This window comes from Polyodon spathula, chromosome 19 (assembly GCF_017654505.1).
Source record: "Polyodon spathula isolate WHYD16114869_AA chromosome 19, ASM1765450v1, whole genome shotgun sequence".
Taxonomy (NCBI): Eukaryota; Metazoa; Chordata; class Actinopteri; order Acipenseriformes; family Polyodontidae; genus Polyodon; species Polyodon spathula.
In genome coordinates, this window is record NC_054552.1 from 1,734,393 (window position 1) to 1,757,661 (window position 23,269).

Genomic DNA, 23,269 nt, shown 5'->3' on the forward strand with positions numbered 1-23,269 from the left:
TTGAATTTATATAGCTTCCAGCGTCTGCTGTTCACGAGATCAGTGTTTTTTGTCTGTAGATAACTGAGATTAAAAACAGTCCTTTGTTCAAAAATAAATTCATTTAAAGATTATTCATCTCTTTGCATATTGTGTGTCGGGGTGGCTACAAATGACCTGTGGTGCTAGGAAGAATTTGCATAACTGAACTACATTGTGCTGCAGTTACAATGAGACGAAAAACACTACTTCATTTCGATTTAGTCATCTGTTGACTTTGGAGTTAATTTATTATATTATTATTGCCTTGTGTTATTTTGTTGCTTAATAACATGTTAAAACTGCATTGTACAGCATTCCGAGGTACAGAAGGGTTCTCATTAATCTGAACCAGTAAGGATTACCCTCAAAACTGTGGCTTGTTTTGAATAATGGTTCTAACCCTGTCCCATGCTAAAAATGCCTTGTCTAGTCTTTGTCTTATGTACGATACTTTCCCAATATGTCATCAAACCCCAGGATTAACCCTACGGTTGCAGTTAGCATATCTAACTGGCAGTGTTGTGTATTACAATGCCAATACAGATTCTGTCCTTTCCCATCAGTTAGATGAGAAGAGGTAAAATCTCTATAAACAGGAACAGACGAGCTCAGCTCTTACCGCTTTGCACCCAGTCTACCGCCTGTCACGCAAGCATTTCACATTCGATTCAGACTAACCCAGGGTTTGGATTAGAGGGAGTCTATAGTACATGGGCTGTACATCAGTGATTATCCATCCGCTCTCTAAGGCTGCTTCAAGTCCTCCAGATCTTGATTGTACACAGCAACGGGGCTTCTTCTTTATCTCAGCTCCGTGCTGACTGCTCCCTCATTGGAAGGAAGTAGGGATTGGCTCAGCCACTGTAACTCGAGAGCAGGAACCAGCCATGCAGGCACACAGCACCTTACCAGCAGGGGGCTGCTATGGAGCAGGACAGGAATCAATGTTAAGGGAATAAAAGGAGCAAGAAGCTACTCTGGAGGTGTGCCAGGTGGGTCATACTGTCAGGGCAGCACAGGTTAAAATAGGATGGAGGTAAAATGAACCCCATTTATAGCTGGTTCTGTGAGGTACGAATTATGGATCCAGCAGCAGCCTAACTAGTGGCATCCGTTCAAAATAGTCACATTCAATTACAAAAAACAGAAAACGCATGCAATACTAAATCAATTCAAGGGTAAAACAAATATTGTCACTATAAGCACAGAGAGTTTTCAAAGTTACTCCGGCTAAAGTCAACATCTTGAAGGCCAAATATTCTAGAATAGCTATATCTTCTATATAGTAAGTAACAGCTTCTGCTTTAAGGTCAAGCAGAATGACGGATAGACAATTATTTAACAAATGAGCAATAACAAATTCCAAAACAGATTGGGCACTCATTTTGGAAAATAATTTATTGATTGAAAACAAGCACAATAACCTGTTTTTCATTTATTCCACAGGCATGACAAGGAGAGGGAACTGTGCCAAGAGAGAGCGCGTCTGCATGACAATGCAGAGAGAAAATAAAAAAAAAGGTTTTGTGCGTTGTTGAATAAATCAGCGGTAATCCAGCTAATTGGTTTAACCCTAAACCACATTATTCTCAGAATGAAAAAGCAAGGCAGAGCAGAAACTGCTATTGAAGATGACAACGGAACGTGATCTCGTTTGAGAGATGCAAAGCGCTCCTCAATATTACCCCAGTCTCTGAAACTCTATCTAAATTCAAATGAGCAGGACCTAACCAGCAGAGATATTATAAGGCGGGAGGATTTCGGTTGCTCCACAGAACTTGTTTGCATGTGTTCCATTTTGCTAAACTCACACCTAACAAATTATTTTCAATATCCTTATTGAACACGCAGTACAACACACAGAATGGCACAGCACCAGTATTGTAGTGGAGCCGGAACGTGCTGGAACTATTTTCTATAGGCAGCTCAGATATCATTGGTCTAACATTGACACATAAACATGTAAAGTAAAGCATTCTGACTAGATGAAGAAAGACACTGTGGAAATACTTGTAGAAATGAGATAAATGCATTATTTGTTACATGTGGTCCTAGAAGTCCAGCCCTTAACAAAACATTATTTAAAACAGTCCTTCATGTTCTGTGACAGGCCTCTTAGAGCTGTATAGAGGTCTCATTGCAGTTGTCTTTTCTTTTTTTTACAAAACTACTGCATAAAACTTGTCATTTTGCCAGTGCTGACTTCCTTCTTTTAAAAACACCCATGTGTTTCTCTTCTTCACTGATTCAAATTTGTGCAGACAAAAAAAAAAAAAGATAAGGATCTTGATTTTGTGGCATATCCAAGTCAGCAAAAACTCCAAATTTTCCATCACTTTCATGGAAAGCTACCAGCAAAAGAAAAGTTATGGTATCCAAGTTCTGACAACATTAAAAAACAGGCTATGCTGGAACCCCCCACCCTACCCTGCTTAGGGACACGGAGAAATTCAAGAAAAAAGTTTTAATAAAAACACAAAACAATAAAAAAAATCATGTGTAAAAAATATGAAAAAAAGTTATTTTAATGCTAGAATTCTCAATGCATGTAAATGTATGGGGCAACATAGATACACAGACCTTTCCAGCAAAAAAAAAGCAAGAAATGAGCAAGAAAATGAGGTTAAAAATGTACTAATGTCTTCATTCTAGCATAGACCTACCTCAGATGATGTATTATAATAAAGTGCTGCCAAAGGTCCAGCAAGTAGACTTCAGAAGTTGTACAGTTAGAAAAACTCACCAGGTTTTTGGCAGTCCTATTGTATTTTTCATATGGGTTGAATTAATACTGCTGGAAGAAGGAAGTGTATGTTAATATGGTAGAAATGTTTATATGTCGATCATGTATATATGTCAATAGATTATATATATATATAACCCTATATATATAATATCCCATATATAATATCTCTAATATATATATATATATATATATATATATATATATATATATATATATATATATATATATATATATATATATATAATATCTCTAGCAGCACAGTCTGGAATGGACTGTAGATAACGTTCTGCACAGTTTGGAATAGATTGTAGATAGCTCTCTAGCAGCACAGTCTGGAATGGACTATAGATAACGTTCTGCACAGTTTGGAATAGATTGTAGATAGCTCTCTAGCAGCACAGTCTGGAGCCACACAGGTCATCGAAACCAGAATTTAAACAGTAACCAAAAAGTGTCAAAATCAGCAAGAAGCGTGAACGTTCCGATTCTTGGAAAAGGCTACAGAGGTGAGCTCTCCCGTGCAGAACTCCTGACTGACCAGAGAGGCTCCAGTGTGCTTTGGCAGACTCAACCTAAGCATAGAAACTGTGTCAAACAAGTTGTGTTACTGTCACTGTGTCCTTGAGCCCAGCATGCTAGGGGTTTCATTTAAAACAATTAAAAGCATGACATGCGTGGCCAATATACCAGGACGACTCAGTTATTCCTTGTCTGCTTCTGTATATCCTAAAAGAAGAAACATATTATGTTTATAGACACTAAAAACTAGAGATGTGCTTAAAAGTGTATCGTTTTCACTTTGCTTTTAAAAAATAATATCATCACTACAATATTGTTAGCCAACAGGTGGCATAGGACTGTGTAAAAGGTCCCTCAGACTCAAAGGTTAACCTCAATACATTATTCAAACCATAATAAAAATAGAAGACAAGCTTGTGTTTTAACCTCGAAAATCGTGAGCAGATCCACAGCTTCCCATATCCCTGGCATGCTCAGCTAGCTCCTCGGAATACATTAATCTTACTCTCCTCTACTTCAAATGAGGCATTGTTCTTCCAAATGTCAATGAAGAACAAAAGCTTGACTATATGTTTATTTTGGCAAGTAAAAACCAAGCATGAAAAACTGGTAATGTTCCAATATAAATGCTCAAACCCTTATAAACTTTTACTACAGTATTTTTGCAGTTTTTACCATGCTTTTCCTGTGGTTTTACTACACATTTCCCATAGTTTACCTTGGTTTGCCATGTGTTTTTAATATGTTTTCCCGTATCATGATAGTCTTCACAATGCCTGTGCTTTATTACACGTTGCTATGTTTTTACTGTGGTAATCTTTTGTAAGGGAAGTTATAGAAGTGCCTTCAAAAGGTGTTTAAACCAACAAAAAGTTTGGAGAGGAAATTGACATTTCACAACAGAGGACCACAAAGTAACACCTTGAAAAAATTCCTAATTCTAAAACGAATACGCTGTGCAGAACAACGAAAAATGAACAGGGTTTTCTTTTCCTGGCTCTGTATCGACTAAATGTCAGTCACGAATTTTGTGTAAGGGTGAAAAATGATCAATTTCTTTCCTTTTTTGTCTTTTCTACTGTGGGACACAAATGAAGATGCCAGGGATGTAAAATATTAAATAGCACAAGAAATAAAAGGCTTTGTTTTCAGCTCCAGTTACAGCCCCCTGCTAAGGGAAGACAGCTAATGTAATGTAGGGAAGAGAGGCTGCATGGCATTTCAGCTACTGCTTCAAATGTCCTGGCGCCTGGGGAATGTGAAAGAAATATTTATGAGGTTCATTTTTTATTTCGTTTTTTTTTTAAATCACTACCTGTCTTTGTAATGTGCAGGTTAATACATTCACTAATAAAACTTGACTTTCTATGCTAAAAGCATAGAAAAGTACAGTAAAGTATGCATAAAAGTTGTAATAAAAAAAGGTTTAGATAGAATCCCTTGAAGAAACAATGGAACACCTGCATGCAGACACACACACCCAGTGGGACACACACACACACACATGCACGCAGACACACACCCATGCAGACACACACACACATGCATGTAGACACAGACACCCTCGCAAACACACACACACACACACACACAAACACAAACACACGCACGCAGGCAAACACACCCACGCAGACACACACACACACACTCACACACATGCACGCAGACACACACCCACGCAGACACACACACATGCATGTAGACACAGACACCCACGCAGACACACACACACACACACACACACACACACACACAATGCATGCAGACACACACACCCATGCAGACACAGACACACACACACACACACACACAAATGCACGCAGGCACACACACCCACGAAGATACACACATGCATGCAGACACAGACACACGCAGACACACAAACACACACACACACACACACACACACACATACACACACACAGTCTATACTCTTTTAGTGAAGACATTGTCTCTTATTATATTCTAGCATCTAATTTTAACTCCAACCAAATAAATAATGTGCATTAGATCAAGGTTGAAGGGAAGGTGGTGTAGTTTATCAATTAAAGAATATTTTCAGGAAAGAAATAAATCTGTTATTCTACCTCACTAACATTCTCACTTTGGTGAGGCTTACATGAAACAATGTCCTCACTTCTATAGCAGGGTGATGTGCACACACACCCCCCTACCAATGTCAACAAACTGGGACCTTTTAACATACATTTCACCCTGCCCTCCCAAATACAGAAGAACGCAACAGTAAACTGGGCTATGGTTAGCGATAATTATTACTGTTGGTATTTTCAGAAAAACACACATAAAGTTCCTGAATCAAAAATTTGAAAAAAGTTAAAATAACAAACAAGAAAGAGTCTCTGTTTGTGAGCAGTGAGTAAATGGCTGTGCTCTGTGGCTGCTCCCTCTGCCCACTAACACAGAGTACACTGTCTTCAAACCAGCAGAGACATTATTTAGGCTGCCTGCCCATGATAGGACCTCCTACCGTATCCTGAGTCAATAACCACTGAGGTGAATGTGTGGTTACATGTCGCTTGAGGACATCAAAATGAAAGAAATGCTATTCAGACGTGCTTCTGTAACCCCTGAGGCAGTGATTGGATTGTTCCCTGAATGCACACGGTGTTAAAAGTTGAGGTGCACTATTTATTTATTACAGTATTCTAAAGATAATACAGCAGGTTAAAATGCAGTGCAGGTCATATCCATAAAACATGGCATAACATTGTACTATACTACAGCACTGTGCAACCAAAGAGAAATCTCTGGAGTAAAGTTCAACACTGCCCCCCATTACATTAGCTTACAATGCAGGACGTTTGGGTGTTTCAGGGTCTCTTTTTGGTACATCAACATATATAAACGATGCTTGACACAGGATCAGGCAAACACGAACATGGTCAGGCTTGCTTCGGAATAAATCTCAAGATATGCTAGCAAATAAAAATGTCCACGAAGCAATCTTACATAGTGGGTACCTGACGGACACAACAGCCTCAGTTGTGTAGTAATCTATCCCAGATCACCCCGGACACTCCAGTGCAGTGCAAAGGCAATTCCGAGATTACACAGGGAAGCCACGACACTCACTACTGCTCTGTCCCTTTCATACAGTTAACACCTTGCGTGAATGAGCAGGAATATACAGCAGGTGTCAAATTGTTTTCTTCTGAAAGGTTAAGCCGATGCTGTAATGACTTGGTCAGGCTCAGCCAAGAATCTTGTGAATAAAGCACAGTTATCATGTGACCTGCTCAGTATAATAAAAAGCACATGTTTTCACTACATTTGCCAGACAAGTTTTAACTGAGCTAAATATAGTTGTTTTTGTCTCTGACTAAAAAATTCATTTTTCTGTATTTCAATGTAACAAGCAATTGTTCAGTAATGGAAATAGTACCCTTGAATAAACGATTCAGACATTTTAAATTCTCCTGTAACGCTGGTTACCAACTCTGCAAGCAGATTTATTTTCCATTTAAATAAACTTATGACTCTGTCTGCGAAGCTTCATTTTTGTTAGATGCTGATGAAAACTGGAGACCACATACTGAGCGCCCTGCACTCTGCAAATAAACCTGACCCATAGCTTTTAACCTCATCTCATCTCACCGACTGGGGAATCTGTAACGGTAGGGCACTACACTGAGTTCAAGTGCTTTTAAACAAAATGCATCTTGATACTTCAGTGCAAATATTGCATTATATTTACATCATTTCATTTACATTTACTTCCAATGGTATTTTGGCACAGCACACATTGACACCCAGTGACACAAGCTGCTAAATGCATCTTAAAGGAGGAACTTAAAGGTGTAATAACCATTGCAGCGGGGGGAGGGGGTTAGGGGGTTGTCATTAGTCTAATGAATATCCTGTCCCTTACAATTCCTCTGTACATTGTTTCGTTTTCAATACGTTATTTTCACTTTTCCTGAAATCTCTTTAACTTGTGCACTTGTGTAACATTAGGGTTCCCCTCAAAGGTGATCTTCCTTTACTGCACATAGGACTTAAAGAGGCACAAGATAAACTAAATGGGCTTTCAAAGTAAAAAAAGAAAATACAGACAGGAAAACGACACACTGTACAGGTAAATGATAAGCTACTATCAAGAAGGTTGAATAACCCCTTACAGCCTAGTTCTGAGCAATAGTCATGAGCAGGATTCTAATGGTATTGCTACCAGTGAGAGGATGCAGAAAGAGAGCACTGTACTAGGAGGACTCAGCGCAGCAGCTCTGTTCTAGCTATGTCTCAGTCTAGAGGTTCTGTGTAGTCTTCTGGAAGCAAAATCAGAAGCTGCTGGTTATCAGCAAGGGGGAAACGGACACATAGCATCATTCTTCTTTGTGATTCTTTAGACATACGGCAATTAGATAACATATTGCCCTATGGTTTCACTAACCCTGATTGGCACTAATCTTGGATAATATTACTGTAGGTAAGGTTTTCCAATTAGAGTGCTAATCAGGGTATGTGAAACCAGCCAAGTATCTCTTTACACGCTCACACAGTGGGACATGGTAACCCAGAATAAACAACTCTGTCATGTTACAGCTTCACTGTCTAAATGATAAGGGGTTCTGTCTCTCTGATTTAAACAGAGGCACATTGCAAGTACTTTGTTGCAAATGCATGCTTAAGGGTGAATTAGCAGCCTCCCTTAATCACTAGAAATGCAGTGGAAAGTGATCTGCTGCAATCGGGTGACATATTTAAGGACGGGGCTGCCACTGTGTAGATCATTAAAACACACGCAGATACATTCGTGGAGATCATTCCAGAAAGAATGGCTGCAGGAGTCTCCTTTTTTATGCTGGTTCCATTAAGTAGAACAGTAAACTATACCCTAATCATGGCCCTTTCTGTTTGTGCTTGTCCTTGGCAGGTCTCTCGGTCTGTTTCCACACGCGAATCCAGAGAATTTCACATTAAAGATAATGACCCAAAATATGTATACAATATCTCTAATGATGCACATTACCCTCTTACCTTTTGAGCCTCCTTTGTAATGTTGCCAACACTCCCCCTTCTAAAACCAGAACTAAAGGCACTGTCTAGACTTGCAGTCATGCAGACGAAGTACACAATTGTATCTCAGAATCATGACTGGCTGCTGAAGACACAATTACTCAGCTAACATGATGAATTACAAACTTAAAATCATAATCTTAATGTTGTAAGTATATTTACAAACACTATTCTCTTATGTATGTATGTTTGTATGTATATATGTATGTATTTCCCAATATATGTAATTGACTAAAATACTAGGCAATATCCCTACACAAAACACATAACCTCCCCCCTCCCCAACCAGAAAAAAAAGAAACCTAAAATACATTTTTAAAAAATTATTTGAAATATGTGAGCAACAATGGCCTAGTTATCTGAATTACCAGAATTAAAACTGTATAATTGCTAAATTACATTCTAATTACATATATTTGTTTTGTAATTGTTTTCTCTTTGTTATCCTTATCATAGATACAATAAAAGCTAACTGTATTAGTATTATTATTGATTTACCTTACATGAATAATACTACAATCTTTCTGAAGAGCGCTGCAAAGCCCATAATACCCATTCGTTAAACACAAGAATGCACTTTAATGAGCGTTGTACTATTGAAGCCACCGAATGTGCAAACTAATTATAGTGTGGGTGTATTTGAGACAGTTAACTGTAGCAATGTATCTTGCCTTCAGGCCCAGTTGATTTACTGGCGAGTTCAATCTTTCGCGTATCCGCCTTTACGCACACTCAGGGCAAGGTATTTGACTGTTTAAAAATAATCAGCCTGCTTTCTCTGCCACAAGCATTTCTCAGCCAAGATCCACAGCCGATCACTTAGATATTTCCATTCTGGAACATGTTGATTACATTGGGCAGTTTCCGTGAAACACTTCCATTTCCCTGGAGTAAAATGCAATTGCACTTGTTGCGAAACACGCGTAATGCATGGCAAAAGCGCTCTCCTAGAGGTATAACAGTGAGCGTGGAAAATAGAATATGAGCTAGAAAAGCATGTTTAAACTACTAATAATAATAATAATAATAATAATAATAATAATAATAATAATAATAATAATAACAACAACTTTAGATGGAAAAAATCTTAGAAGTAAGTCTTGTGCATCTAAGGGAAGACCTTTCTCTGAAATATATATATCATATATATCTATTATATATATATATATAATATATATATCTATATATAATATATATCCCGTCAGATTATATATATAGATACCACACACACACACATACTTTTTGGGGTTGTTTGTTCTTTCTTCTGATGGTAAAGTGTCCAAGTTCGTATATAGCCATAATGTAAATGATTTCCACTTGTGATGGTTTAAATGGATTTTGCATTTCTCTGGAATAAATTAGAGGAGATGATTTTGAACTGGAAGCACAATTCCCTCATCCCTGGAGAGTGCGGTTCTGTCACATGATCTTCAGAAGGAATTATAAGATAGACGTCCTTGGGGAATGCTTTCAGATCAGTCTTGAACAAGACATGCAGTTTGTGTGTAGGGTTTGTGGTACTGTGTTAAATTGCAGCAGCAACACGGGCTCGCACGACTGCCTGAAATAATGTTATTGATGTTAGGGTTTTTTTGTTTGTTTGGTTTTTTTTTGTTTTTTTTTGATTTTTTTGTTTTGTTTTGTTTGCTTTCTTTTGGGGGGGGGGGGGGGTAAATACTGTATGATAGAGTTGCTGTGGTCTCTGAAACATAATTCGATTCTATTCCCTCACATTCAATCCGCCAATGCACATGGTTAGAAGGCTTTACTAGCTTGGTTGATGTTTATACACCCCCAGTATGTGTTTTGGGATAATTGCAACAGAAAAAACGAACAACTTAGTTCTGTACACAACAGAATGACGTGGACAGTAATATTCCCTTAAGGGGGCACTGTTCCAGGGGGGAGACTTGCATTTCAGAAAGGGTATGTGACCGTAATGAACTGCCAACTATTGGGCAACAGCTGGAAGCGCTAAATCGGTATTTATCGGACATCCTTACAAAAAACAAAGCAGCTGACAACAGCGACTAGTCTTCCCAGGTTATCAAATGCCATTCAACATATAGATGGCGACCAAAAAAAAGAAAGAAAGAAGTAGCCTACAACGTTCCAAATGACTGCAGTGTGTCGCTGTGCGTATTTATTGGATGGTGTATAAATAGATTACAGTCAAACGTCCCGGAAATAGGATGGCTTGCGTGATTGTCTTGCAATTATAATTAACATTTCACAGCATTACAGTACAGATTTGCCTTAATAGTGCAAACAAGGCAGAGTTTTATCAAACAACAGCAAAACTGGAGCTCCACCTGTATCCTTTGAGTGCTTTAACTTTATCTGTTTGCTAACAAGACAGGAGGTACTTTACTGTTAAGGAACGTTTGTTTGTTTGTTTGTTTTCTTTTCTTAAAGTGCCTTATAATTATTATATTTTTTTTAGGATTGAGCAGCGTTTTCTTTGATGTTACACAAATTACTTTGTTATTGTTCGCAAGAGTGCCTTGCGCTAATCCTTTAAACAAGTATTGACAATCGCTTGCCGAGCACCGCTATTTTCTGACAGTGTTTTCTGTTATTAGTGCTGTCCATACCTACACTCACAGTTGTATGAATTTGAAATTCTGTTAAAAATGCCAAACGCAGAGCTGATGGATGTCAATGATAGTGTTAAGTTAATGTGCAAAACCGTAAATAACGAAGAGTTCAGGATGAAGCTTTGAGAATGAAAAACAAAATATGCCTCCCGCCCTCTCATGTGAACGTCTCTTTGCAGTCCATCATTGACCTCTCATATGTCTGCACTCGCATTAGTTCTTATAATATTGATAAAGCACAGCATTGTGTATGCAGTTCATTTCCCCTTGCTGGTTTGTGCATGTATGTCTCTTCAATGCTTGAGCGGTAATCATTCCAAACGCAGTACGAAAGAACTGCACCCGCATCACACGTCGGTTTGTACCGAGCTAGGATTCACACAGTGTTTCTTGACTATTTCTGTGCCATTGCCTTTACTCTGGCTCTGATTTTCCTTTGCGCAGAGCGCTTCCGTCACTCCCTCCTCCATCTCCACGTACTCAGATTTGTCCCCCAAAGAAGAGGATGAGGAGGAACCTCTACACTTCCTTAGGAAGTTTGTGGGGAAGCAGGGGCAGGTGGGTGCAGACTGCTGAACCGGTGACTGGTCTTCATTGTCAGTTTCTCTATGGTAAAAATAGTTAAAGTTGGAAACAATTACCGGCACCGGGAGAGCAATGGTTAAAACACCTGCTATGGCACAGAGTGAGCCCACTATCTTGCCACCGACAGTTATAGGCTTCATGTCGCCATAGCCGACCGTGGTCATGGTTACCACAGCCCACCAAAAGGCATCGGGGATACTCCCGAACTGGGAGCGGGGCTCGTCTGCTTCTGCAAAATACACCGCGCTGGAAAACAGGATGACGCCGATGAAAAGGAAAAACATCAGCAGACCCAGCTCCCTCAGACTGGCCCTGAGGGTATGTCCGAGGATTTGCAGGCCTTTCGAGTGCCTGGAAAGTTTGAATATGCGAAACACTCTGACAAGGCGAATTATCCTCAAAATGGCAAAAGACATGGCTTGTTGCCCGTTGCCTTGATGCTGCTGAGCGAGATCAGAGGCAATCGTGATAAAATAAGGCAAAATGGATACAATGTCAATAGTGTTCATAATGGTTTTAAAGAAGTCAGCTTTGCTGGGACATGCATAGAAACGAACAATCAGTTCAAAAGAGAACCAAATAATGCACACAGTCTCCACAATGAAAAAAGGGTCGTTAAAAGGTGTAGATCCATTGTCTTGGGCTGTGCCGTTGACGCCGCTGTTTAAGTAATCGTTGTCTTCTCTGAACACAGGTAATGTTTCCATACAAAATATGATTATGGAGATCAGGATTACCACCACTGAGACGATCGCAATTCCTCTAGCGGGCACTGAGCTTTCTGGGTGTTCAAACAGAAGCCAGACCTGGCGTTTGAACTCGTCCTCTGGCAAAGGCTTCTCCTCCTCCTTCACGAAACCCTCGTCCTCCCTGAACTTCAGCATTGCATCTTCTCCAAGTTCGTAAAACTTGATCTCCTCAGAGAAGATGTCAAAAGGCACGCTGGGGGGTCTCTTTAACCTGCCGCCTGACTGGTAAAAGTACAGGATGGCATCAAAGCTGGGTCTATTCCTGTCAAAAAAGTACTCGTTCCTCAGGGGGTCGAAGTGACTGATTCGTTTTTCCGCGTCCCCTAACAGCGTGTCAGGAAACCTAGTCAAAGTTTTCAGCTGCGTCTCGAACTTCAGTCCGGAGACGTTGATGACAACTCTCTCGCAGCACTCGTACTGCCTGTAGACAGAGTCATAGCCTTGCCGGGATAGTCTGTCAGTGAGAGAAACCCTCTCCTGTTCATCATCCATGGTAGAGAGAAAACTTGTTTTCCTGTCACCTGCAGTCAGTTCCCCTGCGTCAACTTCTTCTTCTTCTTCTTCTTCTTCTTCTTCTTCTTCTTCTTCTTCTTCTTCTTCTTCCTCCTCTTTCATAATTTCTTCCTCCGACCCAGTTGGAGCCAACTCCGAGTGGCGAGAGTGGCCCCCTCCGCAGCCCTGACGACGCTTCTTTCTCCTGTCCTGCTCTGAGCCCCGATGCTTTTTCTTCCCTTGGACTAGTTGCTGCTGCTGTTGTTGTGGCTCGTGGTGGTGTTGCTGCTGTTGAGAGGCGGAGGCGGAGGAGGGGCACGAGGCGGTCCCATCGCTACAGCTGTCGGTAGCTTGGCACAAGGAGGCGGTGCGAGACTGATTCTGCTGCTGTTGCTGCGGGTTGTGGTGGTGGTGGTGATGGTGGCGGCCGCCCCCTCCTACTCCTGCCGCCGCAGCTTCAGCTCTGGAGTGTGCTTGGCGCTCCCGTTCGCGCTCCCGTTCCCTCTCCCTTGCCCGAGCCTGCGCGTAACCGTAAGGCGGGTGGCTGTTGCACCCTCCACTTTCCACACTCACCATAGCAGCCTCCATTTTAGCTTATTAAATGATTCAATTTGTATTTTAGGATTCAAAGTAAGGGAGACTTGGGAGGCCCTGAAAACACGTAAATGACAAACCGTGTAGACTTCTGAAGGTAGCAGTATAGTTTTTTTTTTTTGTTTGTTTGTTTTTGTTTTCTTAATAACTTCAAATGGTCAGACCCCTGGTGCACCTGTTGGTGACGAAGCGTAAACTCAATGTAACCTTGTTGCTAGAGTCCATTCTTTCAGTTTCAATCCGCAGCTAAATCCCCAGATCATGTTTTTATTATTATTATTATTATTATTATTATTATTATTATTATTATTATTATTATTATTATTATTATTATTATTCACGCCATTGCCAAGTTCAAGTGATGTATTTTGCTCTCCAAAAAAAAAAGTCATCAATACATCTTCTTCCTGTTTCTTTCATTTAATTATATGATATCATGTATCTTTTTCCAAGTTCTTAATGTTTGCGGCAGCCGTGCAAGACATCAGCATTCCGAAAATGCTTGAATAATGTTAGATGGCAAATTAGCATGGCTCCCATCTCCATAGAATATCACTTATTCTTTATTGCCAGCATGTTCACAAAGTCATTTGATCCTGAAATGTCTATCATGCCGTAGTATTCCCTGTTGCAGCAGTCGATTGTTCCCAGAACATAAAATTAAGTTATTTTGCGCAATACATCAATCTGCAGGAGAAACAAAACAAAGTGTGAGTTGGGGGTGGGGGTAAACGTTTTTAAAATTATTTGCAATGCAATGCATAATAATGAAATCCATTTCATTGTAAACATATTTAATTGAATCCTTATACCCTGCCGAGATAGATTGAGCTTGATTCTAGCTCATACAAAAATGATATAATGTTAAAAAGCGGGTACTGTAGAGGCAACAGGAGATCCTGACTGGCATACTCAATATTAATGTTTTTGTATATACTATACCTCCGAGACCTCGTTTCTATAACTACACATAGACTTCATCCATGCATGCAACTACGTTACATTACCCCCCGTCGCCACCCACAAACAATTTCTCCAAATATTCCATCATCGTCGTACTTACTGTTTTGTACTGCAAACCAAGACCCGGGCGTATCTTTTCCCTCTCTCTCTCTCTCTCTCTCTCTCTCTCTCTCTCTCTCTCTCTCTCTCTCTCTCTCTCTCTCTCTCTCTCTCTCTCTGTCCGAATGCACTTCTTGTAGTTTTTGTAGTTAAATTGCGGACCAATATACAGTTTTTTCTGTTTTTATTTCAATTCCTCTGTTTGTGACAAAAGTACTTCAGCGAAATGAACGCGAGATGAATGAACAGTTAGCCGTGTGTCACTGCGCTCCCGTACTAATGTATATTGGTGTTGCTGTTATGAACACACCTGTTCTGCAGGATTTTGGATCCGTCTTTTGCCCAGTAGTCAGAGCATGGCAGCAGTACGTGATGTTAAAGTATTGAGCCAAACGAATGATTACCCCCAACCCACCGCCTCCGTGCTGCTCACAGAAAGCAGTCCAAAAACAAACAGAAGTCTGCATGTTCCGTGCGGCTGGCTGCCTATTGTATCACAGCAAAATTATTATTGCCAATGGCTATTTCGCTCAACACAACGTAAGAACTGCACCTGTTCATATTCTGCTTCGGCCTGATCAATCATCACTTGAACAGTACGTATATATATATATATAGATATATATTATATATATATAGGATATAATATATATATATATAGTATATATATATATATATATATATATATATATATATATATATATATATATATATATATATATATAATATATATATATATATTATTATATATACAACGGTCTAATAATAATTATTATTAAACTAAAAAAAAAAAATAAGCAGTTCACGTCAGCTTGCTATTAGAATCAATATTTTTTTTATTATTATTATTTTTTTTTTAACTGTATTTTTTTTTTTATTCTGTAATCAATGCATTAAATATCTGGCTGTCCTGTCTCCTCTGTATTCCTCATTGTTTATTTGTGTTATTAAAAGCCAGTAGCTCTCAGCTGGCGATTCGTAGAATCTTTGCCTTATATCATCCCTTAGTGGTTAGAACGGGAAATTGCAGTCATCATATTCAAATAACTGCTTGTTCCTTCATTGGCCCATATCTGTTGCATTGTTCATTAACCGTTTTATTTGCACTGTATTTAACGTAACGAACATCTTAACAACCTCAAACGGTTTGGTGCTGATATTAGACCCGCTTCTGAGTCCTATATGAAACACTCATCCTCAATATTAAAAGTGTATTCTCATATTTCTAAATTGATAGGGAGGTTTTAAAAGGATAAAGACAGCGACATATTTGTAATAAATGAATGTTTTCCATAGGTCAATGGTAACAGAGTAAACATCTTTCTAGAACCGATTCGGGTGTAAAGTGGATCTATATTACCAGCATGGCTGAAGCGAGCGCCTGCACCTGTCATCTACTTTCCTGCCAGTCGTGAATGACTTGCGCGAAACGGACCAAACAGAAGCAAAGTCTGTTCCCAACCCAGTCACAAAACCACATCCAGGATCAGCGTTAGCCCTATTCCCAGGCACAGCCCCAGGGTCAGTCCCAGCCACCGCCCCACCTGCAGCAGCTTTAATGCAGTACTGTTGTGACTGCGGGAGAGGGTGGACGAGAAGGGAGGATTATGGAAATAGTAGTCTGAGTACGGTTTTGTGGTTGTATTGTGTTGTATTACTGCGAGCGTGATTGTAGCAACTTCACTCTTTCTTTGGTGTGAGTGATGTCGTGAATGGGCCGTCTCTGTCTCGTCTTGTGTGGGATTGGGTGGGAGAACAGCGGGTGGGAGAACAGCGGGCGGGGGGGGGGGGGGGGGGGGGGGGGGGGGGGGGAGGGGGGGGGGGGGGGGGGGGGAGGGGGGGGTGGGTTCAAACAACCTAACCACCCTCTTGTCGGGGGGGGGGGTGGGGGGGGGGGGGGGGGGGGGGTGGGGGGGGGGCGGGGGGTGGGGGGGGTGGTGGGGGGTTGGGGTGGGATTATGCCATCGCTTGCGTCTTTACTGATTCTGTCCGGTGCACTGTCAAAGACTTTTATTTTCAAGCAAAAAAAGGGACCCCCCAAGTGAAGTTTGCTGATAGCAATGCGTGTTTGCGTTAGATATAAAATGGATAGAGGGATCAAGTCGCCTCAACAGGTCACTACGTATAGTCGTCCACATGAGATCCACAGACTACGCGACAAGCGCTTATCTACTAGACAACCGTATGCATAAGGTAAGCATATCTGCAATCTTAGACGTTATCAGTGTGCTAAGAGTCACCTAATAGATTTTACACACGTACAGCCACGCACGTGGACACGTGACAGTTTCTGATAAAATATTCGTTTTTGATGTAGATATAAAATAGATAGAGTTGATCAAGGTGCACTCAAAGGTTCACTACGCACCCCTCGTTCACAATGCAGATCACATGCTGGTTCTAATGCGCTGTTTATAATAGATGAGTGTTGGCATAAGGTAAGCATATCTGCAATATACAGATTCTCAGTGTGATATTTAAAACCATTTAGATCTTTACACACGCACACGCACACGCACACTGACACACACGCGCGCACACACACATACATATATATATATATCAAGGTTTTAAAAGCTCCCGTGCAAGTACTGCACTCGTGGCAGCTCGTGCTTTTTTGGGTGCCCTGCTGAAAGATGAGTATTTCCTGTTCTAACCTGTATACCTGTTTGTATCGGAAATGGATCTCCTCATTGTTACTGTCCGGCTCAGCTGCCGCCTCAGCATTGCATTGCATCCCGCTTTCACAGAACCGGTATATTAACAAAGAAGAATAAATCGTGGTGAAATTGTGGATGAAATGCGCTATTCATTTGCAATTGAATGGGATGCTAAAAAGTGACCTAGCAGCAGCGATGCTAATTCGCTGCAGGGATCTGTCTTGCAAATGCAGCACACTTCCACTAGAGGTCTCCCTATCACAAGAAGAAGAATTGAAAAAATGTTGCATATTTCTGTTAGTCTTCTGGCCTGTCTCCACTTACATTTTATTTCACTAGATGTGCATATACTGCAGATGATTGTAGCAATCTGTCTAATGCAGGGGGTATTAAGACCTGCCACTGTGCACATCACTAGAATAGACCCTGATACTTTGGGATCATATTCATTAATCCACAAACCTGCATCTGTCCAAAACATGAGTCCTACTTGATGCAAATACACTGACTGCTCCATCCTGCATCTAGGGCCCTGACATTCATATCTTGACAAGTCACAGTGGATTTTGAGCAAGCCCTAATTTTTAGTTTTAACCATGCTCTGCTTTTGATTTTCAGGTTTAATTAAAATGTTCTGGTTTTCTTAGCAAAGCGATGTGGTTTATAGAAATATTAATAACACAAATACAAATAAACACCATCAGAGATATACTCATTATCAGCCGCCATGCTTTGTATATCAGGCACTGTGCTGTTTATTGTTTGATTTACACTGTTAAGCGTTATTGACTTTAAACTTGCTTTAAAAGAGTAAAGGCAAAGAGCAGGCATGTACAGAGATGATTCTCCCTAGTCCGAGGGCGACGCGTGGGAGCACAAGGCTACCTTGCTCTACAGACACAACAGCGACCTTGACAGTTGCGTCATTTTTGGAAACCTGCCTCCATTTTACCAGCACTGTACAGCATCTCAAGGCTTTTTGGCAGATTCAAGTCTAGCCTAAATAGATTTACCGTCATGGTGGAATGTATTACATCCATTGGTTAACCCTGATCAAATGGGTGCTGTGTTAATCCCACAGGTGTAACACACACCGGAGCACACAGTATAAAGGATAAGATGCGAAAGTTAAGGCTCCTAGCCAGCGGGAGTCAACTGCCCTGCAGGTTTCCTCATTTTAATTGAGACAGTGTCTTACAGCAGCCAATTCCTTTACCTTTTACCACTTTCTTTCCTTTAATCCAACAAAAGAAACCAGTAACATTTAAGTAACTGTAATTAAATCAACTTGTCCCACAGTTGATAACGACAAGCTTTTGTTGTGCCTGCAGGTTAAAGACATGGCATCGGTTCTGTTTTGCTTTGTGTTGCTGTGCTGGGCAGCTGTGCCGTGTAATGCCAGCTGTGCCCTGGAGAACATCACAATAGGGATAGAGAAAGATGGCTGCAGAAACTGTGTGCCTGTCAACACCACCTCCTGTGCCGGGGTGTGCCTTACGCAGGTGAGCACTGTGTTTTTTTTTATGTGGTGCCTTTTCATACCACTTCTTTTTTAATCTCAATGTTTACCCCTGTGGGCAGAGGGCTATTGACATCCTTATTAATCTATGTAATCTGTATATTTCTAATATTTTATTTCTAGTTTCTCTATTGTCATTTCTACTTAGATCATTATTTGTCACGCTTACTAACTATTGCAGGGAAAAATGTGCTTCTGAAAAGACTCCCAAGGGCTGATAACGGGCCAAGTGGAGAAGTGGGGTATCTCTAAAATCACTGAAGGTTATAAAAACGCAGGTTTCGACGTTTTACAATATTACCATATAAGGTCATTAAAATAAATCTCACTGGTTCCTCTGTGGAGACACAATGGGGGAATGCGTCTAGTAATTAGCCCTGTTGTAAAACTAAAAGCTCAGCTGGTAGCCGGACTAGTTATGAGCTTAGGGGTTCAGATGTTGTGTTCGGTTGTGTAATTGATTCAGGCAACAGGGATTATTAATTAAAATGCAAAGAAACCTGTTTGCTCCCCCATTCTAATTTCTAATTAATTTTCCACAGCTTGAGTTTAGGTTAAGGATAAATAGTACAAAAAAATCTCACTGGGCTACAGGTTGAAATATGTGCAATAAGCTGGTGGCTTCTGTACCTTTTGAAAATATGTTCACCTATTTTCTTTATTTCTCTAGGCCGAAGTGTACAAGAGCTCAATATCACTCTACACCCAGCTGGTGTGCACCTTCAAAGAGATCGCTTACGTAACAGTGCAGCTGCCCAACTGCCCCGAACACGTGGACCCTTTCTACACTTACCCCATGGCACTCAGCTGTCAGTGTGGCCAGTGTGACACGGACTACACTGACTGTGGCACCCTAAGCCTAGGACCCTCCGACTGCAGCAGCCAGGAGAACTAGAACAGAAAAGGCACTGTTATATAATTAGTACCCTGCTAGCCTACCTCCCTCATGGAGTTTAGAACCCTTCCCTTGATTTACAGAGTTATGCTTAATCAGCTGAAAAACTGGTTTCCAGTTTCATGATGATTTTGTTTGACAGCGCTATGAAAATCACAAATATCAGGTGTGTGCTGAGTATCTCTTTTGATGATATAAACAATGGGTCTGGATTTCTATAGTATACTACTATAATATAGAGTGTTTGGGACAAGTGCTGTATACTACGCTAGTACATGATAAACTATGGTAAATGCATAGTAGAATCATGGGAAAGCTGAGGTAGTTAAGAATGACAACGTTTGACTGGAAATGTCTTCCCTTTGACAGCTCTTGCAGTTATTGAGGGTCTTTCCCATTTGAAATGTGTAGGGTCTTTTGAGAAGGATATGGATTCAATCTGTATTGTTAGTATTTTTAAACTGCACATTGTAAACAATTTGAAAACAATATGCTGTTATATGTATTAACGATTAAATATCATCTTCAGAGTTGTTGTTCTGTCCCTTGAGTCCTGCTGCTCTTTGCAATCATTCTACTCTCTCTTATACAAGCAGCCCTGTTTCTGTCATACCTCTCAATACAGCATGTCCACTGAGCTTCTGGAATCGCAGTTACACATGAACGGATTCACATGCAGGTTTCATTTTCAAGAAATCAAACCATAAACAGCTTCATTCTTTTCCAAGTGTTTGTACTCGCTTCTCGTTTAGTTCACTGAAATAAGAGTATGTGACAGTAAAGCCTTCTATAATGCCTTAATAAACAGAAACCAGTAATGTGTGTGTATATCAAAATGCAAGCCATCCTGGCAGATGTTGCAGATCATAGCAATTTGATCCCAGCAGTTGTTAGAACAATAACAACAGAACATGAGTAAATCAATACCCTTAAAAACAAATTCACAAGTAAAAACACAGGACACATGGTATATACAGTATAGAGCGTTCTGCGCATTGGTTGACACCTGTGCACCGAATCATGATCAACTGCATCAACTGTAGTGAAATATATGTTATTTACTATATTTGCAATAAATGCTACTGAAATGACTAAGCTCAAACACACACTGGGAATATCTGGTATGTGCTGTACACCATATTGGACCAAAAACATGTCAGAGAGAGTCAAGTTCAACAAGACGCAGTCCAATAGAAACAGCAGACCCTGTCTGTACAGCAACAGAGAACAGAGAGTCCAATTTCAAAATTTTACTGGCCTGATTTAGCACAAATTATTGGTGGTATCAGAATAGTCTGCCTAGCTGTCAGTCTGGCTTACATTTTTACATATATAGTCGAATGCCACCAATATACTTGTTTACCATTAATTCATACAATATTACACACAAACAACTAAAATAGCGTGCTCTGATTTTGCTTAAAAGTTTCTTTCCAATGACTGAAAGAGCAACTGTTTTTTGTAAGCATGATTTTTATAGAACGATTATATTCCAGACGTCGTGAGCAGAGAAGCTTAAATATGGCAATGAGTGTTAATCCTTGTGTATTCTTCTCTGTCAGTTATGAGGATAACCTTTAACTAATCTGAAGTTAATATCTAATCCTCCGCCCCCAGCTCTGCCAGGGAAATAATCAAAACCTTCACCTGACTGCTAGCAAGTCTCAAATGTGTGTCGCTACACTGGAGACAACCCAACTCAACCCTAAACAGGGTCTGCTATCAAGGTCAGTCTCTTTCTTTCATGGTAGACTGCTAATGAACACTAACAAAATCCAAATTCACTTCCAAATGAATTCAAACCTTCAGCTTTGCTTCAGGCTGACTGCCTTAAACGTGTTGTGCTGCGAATGGCTTCTTTTTTCATCTTGCAGCAGATTCCCTCCAAGTGCATATCAGACTTTGATGATAGATACACCTGCCCCCTTAGACTCTGCTCCAGATCTGCCCCTGCCTTTTACTGGCTTTTCTGTCGCATGGATTAACTGTGCCAACCTTGAGCTGGAACTCCGGCAATTTTATATAAAACATATGCTCTGTGCTTTTGCTCGTTCTGCTGTGCATTTTTGGGGGGGCTGTTGTTTCAGTTGGCGTCTTTTCCTTCCCACGATGCCATACAACCTCATCCTCATGCTGAAGAGCAGCAGAAGGCAGACTGACTGGGAAATGTCCTCCACTTTCAGATTTACTTGCTTCCATGGGCTTGTTATTCAGTGGCTGCACCCGGCCCAACGGATTGACAGAGTGTGCTGTATTCCTTAATTTTCCTTTCCTGATTTGCTCTTTTGGAAATTCTCCACTTGGAGAAATTTCTGGCAGCTTTAAAGCGATATGTTGCCTGCGTGTGATGACCGGCTTTTGGAAAGTGGCTTCAGTCCTGTCGCCAATGCTTGGGTTAGTCTTTGGTAGGCCAGCAACCCCACTTGGCCTCTTTCTTTTCCTGTGATGCTGTGTAGCTCTAGTTTTGCAGTGGAGGATGAGAAGAGGCTGGGAGCTTAGTGTTTCTTCTATGGCAGGTTTACTTGTTTCCAACGCCTTCAATTTGAACATGTGGCACATGGACCTGATCAAGCGCGCAGGCTTCACCCGTCTCAGTAGGTTAACATTCTCCATTTCCCCCGTAGCGAATTCCCCATCAGGGAAGACCTCAAGCAACTTTACGGAAATGCTTGACCTGTGTGTGACAGGCTGCGCTATACCCAAGGCTGGTCCTGTCTGAGAAGTGATTTCCTCAGCCTCCGATGGGAGAGAGCGGTGTTCTTTGAGCACAGATGTCACTGGGGTGCAGCAGGGTACTGACGGGGTCTCCCAGTCCCTTCCCAGTCTCTCCAGCTGTGCCACTAGGTAGTCAAACCCTGGCCTTTTCTCCATGCTTTCTGCTCTACCATGCAAAGGAAATGCAATAAGCATACCAATTTATTTCAGTGTGGGGAAAAAAAAAATGGCATCAATTATATATAAACACAAAAAACAAACCGTAACCTAAATATACCATGTGTATGTGGAAAGATAATATTTCAGATCTATGTACAGTTTATTTGGTATATAGGTTAAAACTGAATGTCTCAAATGTACTTTCTAGATTGAACCACTAGATGGTAGCATTCTACAGCACTCCTAAAAAATGTCAAGATTGTTGCATATATATTAGCTTTGGGGTGTGTTGCTAATATATCTATAAACAGACACAGAAAATGCCTAGATATAGTTTTAATTAAATACATTTAAGTCGTGTTATTGCACTTTACAACATTTACTTGAACAGTTAGAGTAGAAAATCACAGGGTTTGCACCAATATAAATAAAAAAAAAAAAAAACCCACAGATCTGATAACACATTCATATTCACTGTTCAAAAGTCTTAGCATTCACGTTACATTACATAATACCAACTTTGGACTTGCATGACAGAAAATAATTTGAATAATTTGAAAGGCAAAACGCGTTGCGGTGTATTAAAATTAGGAACTTCAAAAAAAACCAACTCACCACAAAGCACCTTCACTCAGCACACACCTCTACCTGCTCTGCAATTAAACTAGTAAGCTATGTGGGATGGATCGACACACAATTACAATGCAAATATTATTCTCACCATTAGATGCGTCAATGTCGGTCGGTCGCTGAACAGGTCAGTAGCCGAGTCTGTGTTGATAAGCTGATGCCAGCTGAATTGGAATGCAGTTGCTAAGTAATTGGGTTGACCTTTATCCCTTTCGGCAACAGTTTAGAAGTGTAGCATAGAAAAATTCACAATTAATAAACGTTGACAACCATGGGTCTGTGTACTCTG

General features: G+C 40.5%; 2 protein-coding genes across 2 annotated transcripts; one reads left to right on the plus strand and one right to left on the minus strand.

The window, feature by feature from the left end:
- Positions 1 to 9,557: 9,557 nt before the first annotated feature.
- kcna4 (potassium voltage-gated channel, shaker-related subfamily, member 4) lies at positions 9,558 to 13,591 on the minus strand. The gene has a single exon (XM_041219354.1). It carries the CDS (start codon positions 13,332 to 13,334, stop codon positions 11,268 to 11,270), a length of 2,067 nt encoding a protein of 688 aa, XP_041075288.1. The 5' UTR covers positions 13,335 to 13,591; the 3' UTR covers positions 9,558 to 11,267.
- A 3,672-nt stretch (positions 13,592 to 17,263) lies between these two features.
- fshb (follicle stimulating hormone subunit beta) lies at positions 17,264 to 19,945 on the plus strand. Its single transcript, XM_041219355.1, has 2 exons — positions 17,264 to 18,564; positions 19,252 to 19,945. Exons 1-2 carry the CDS (start codon positions 18,403 to 18,405, stop codon positions 19,474 to 19,476), a joined length of 387 nt encoding a protein of 128 aa, XP_041075289.1. The 5' UTR covers positions 17,264 to 18,402; the 3' UTR covers positions 19,477 to 19,945.
- Positions 19,946 to 23,269: the final 3,324 nt, after the last annotated feature.

Bases quoted from the DNA above. Each gene is read 5' to 3' on its own strand.
- kcna4 (XM_041219354.1), bottom strand. From the start codon at position 13,334: ATGGAGGCTGCTATGGTGAGTGTGGAAAGTGGAGGGTGCAACAGCCAC.
- fshb (XM_041219355.1), top strand. From the start codon at position 18,403: ATGGCATCGGTTCTGTTTTGCTTTGTGTTGCTGTGCTGGGCAGCTGTG. The intron at 18,565-19,251 runs GTGAGCACTGTG...TTATTTCTCTAG, and splicing joins CCGGGGTGTGCCTTACGCAG to GCCGAAGTGTACAAGAGCTC.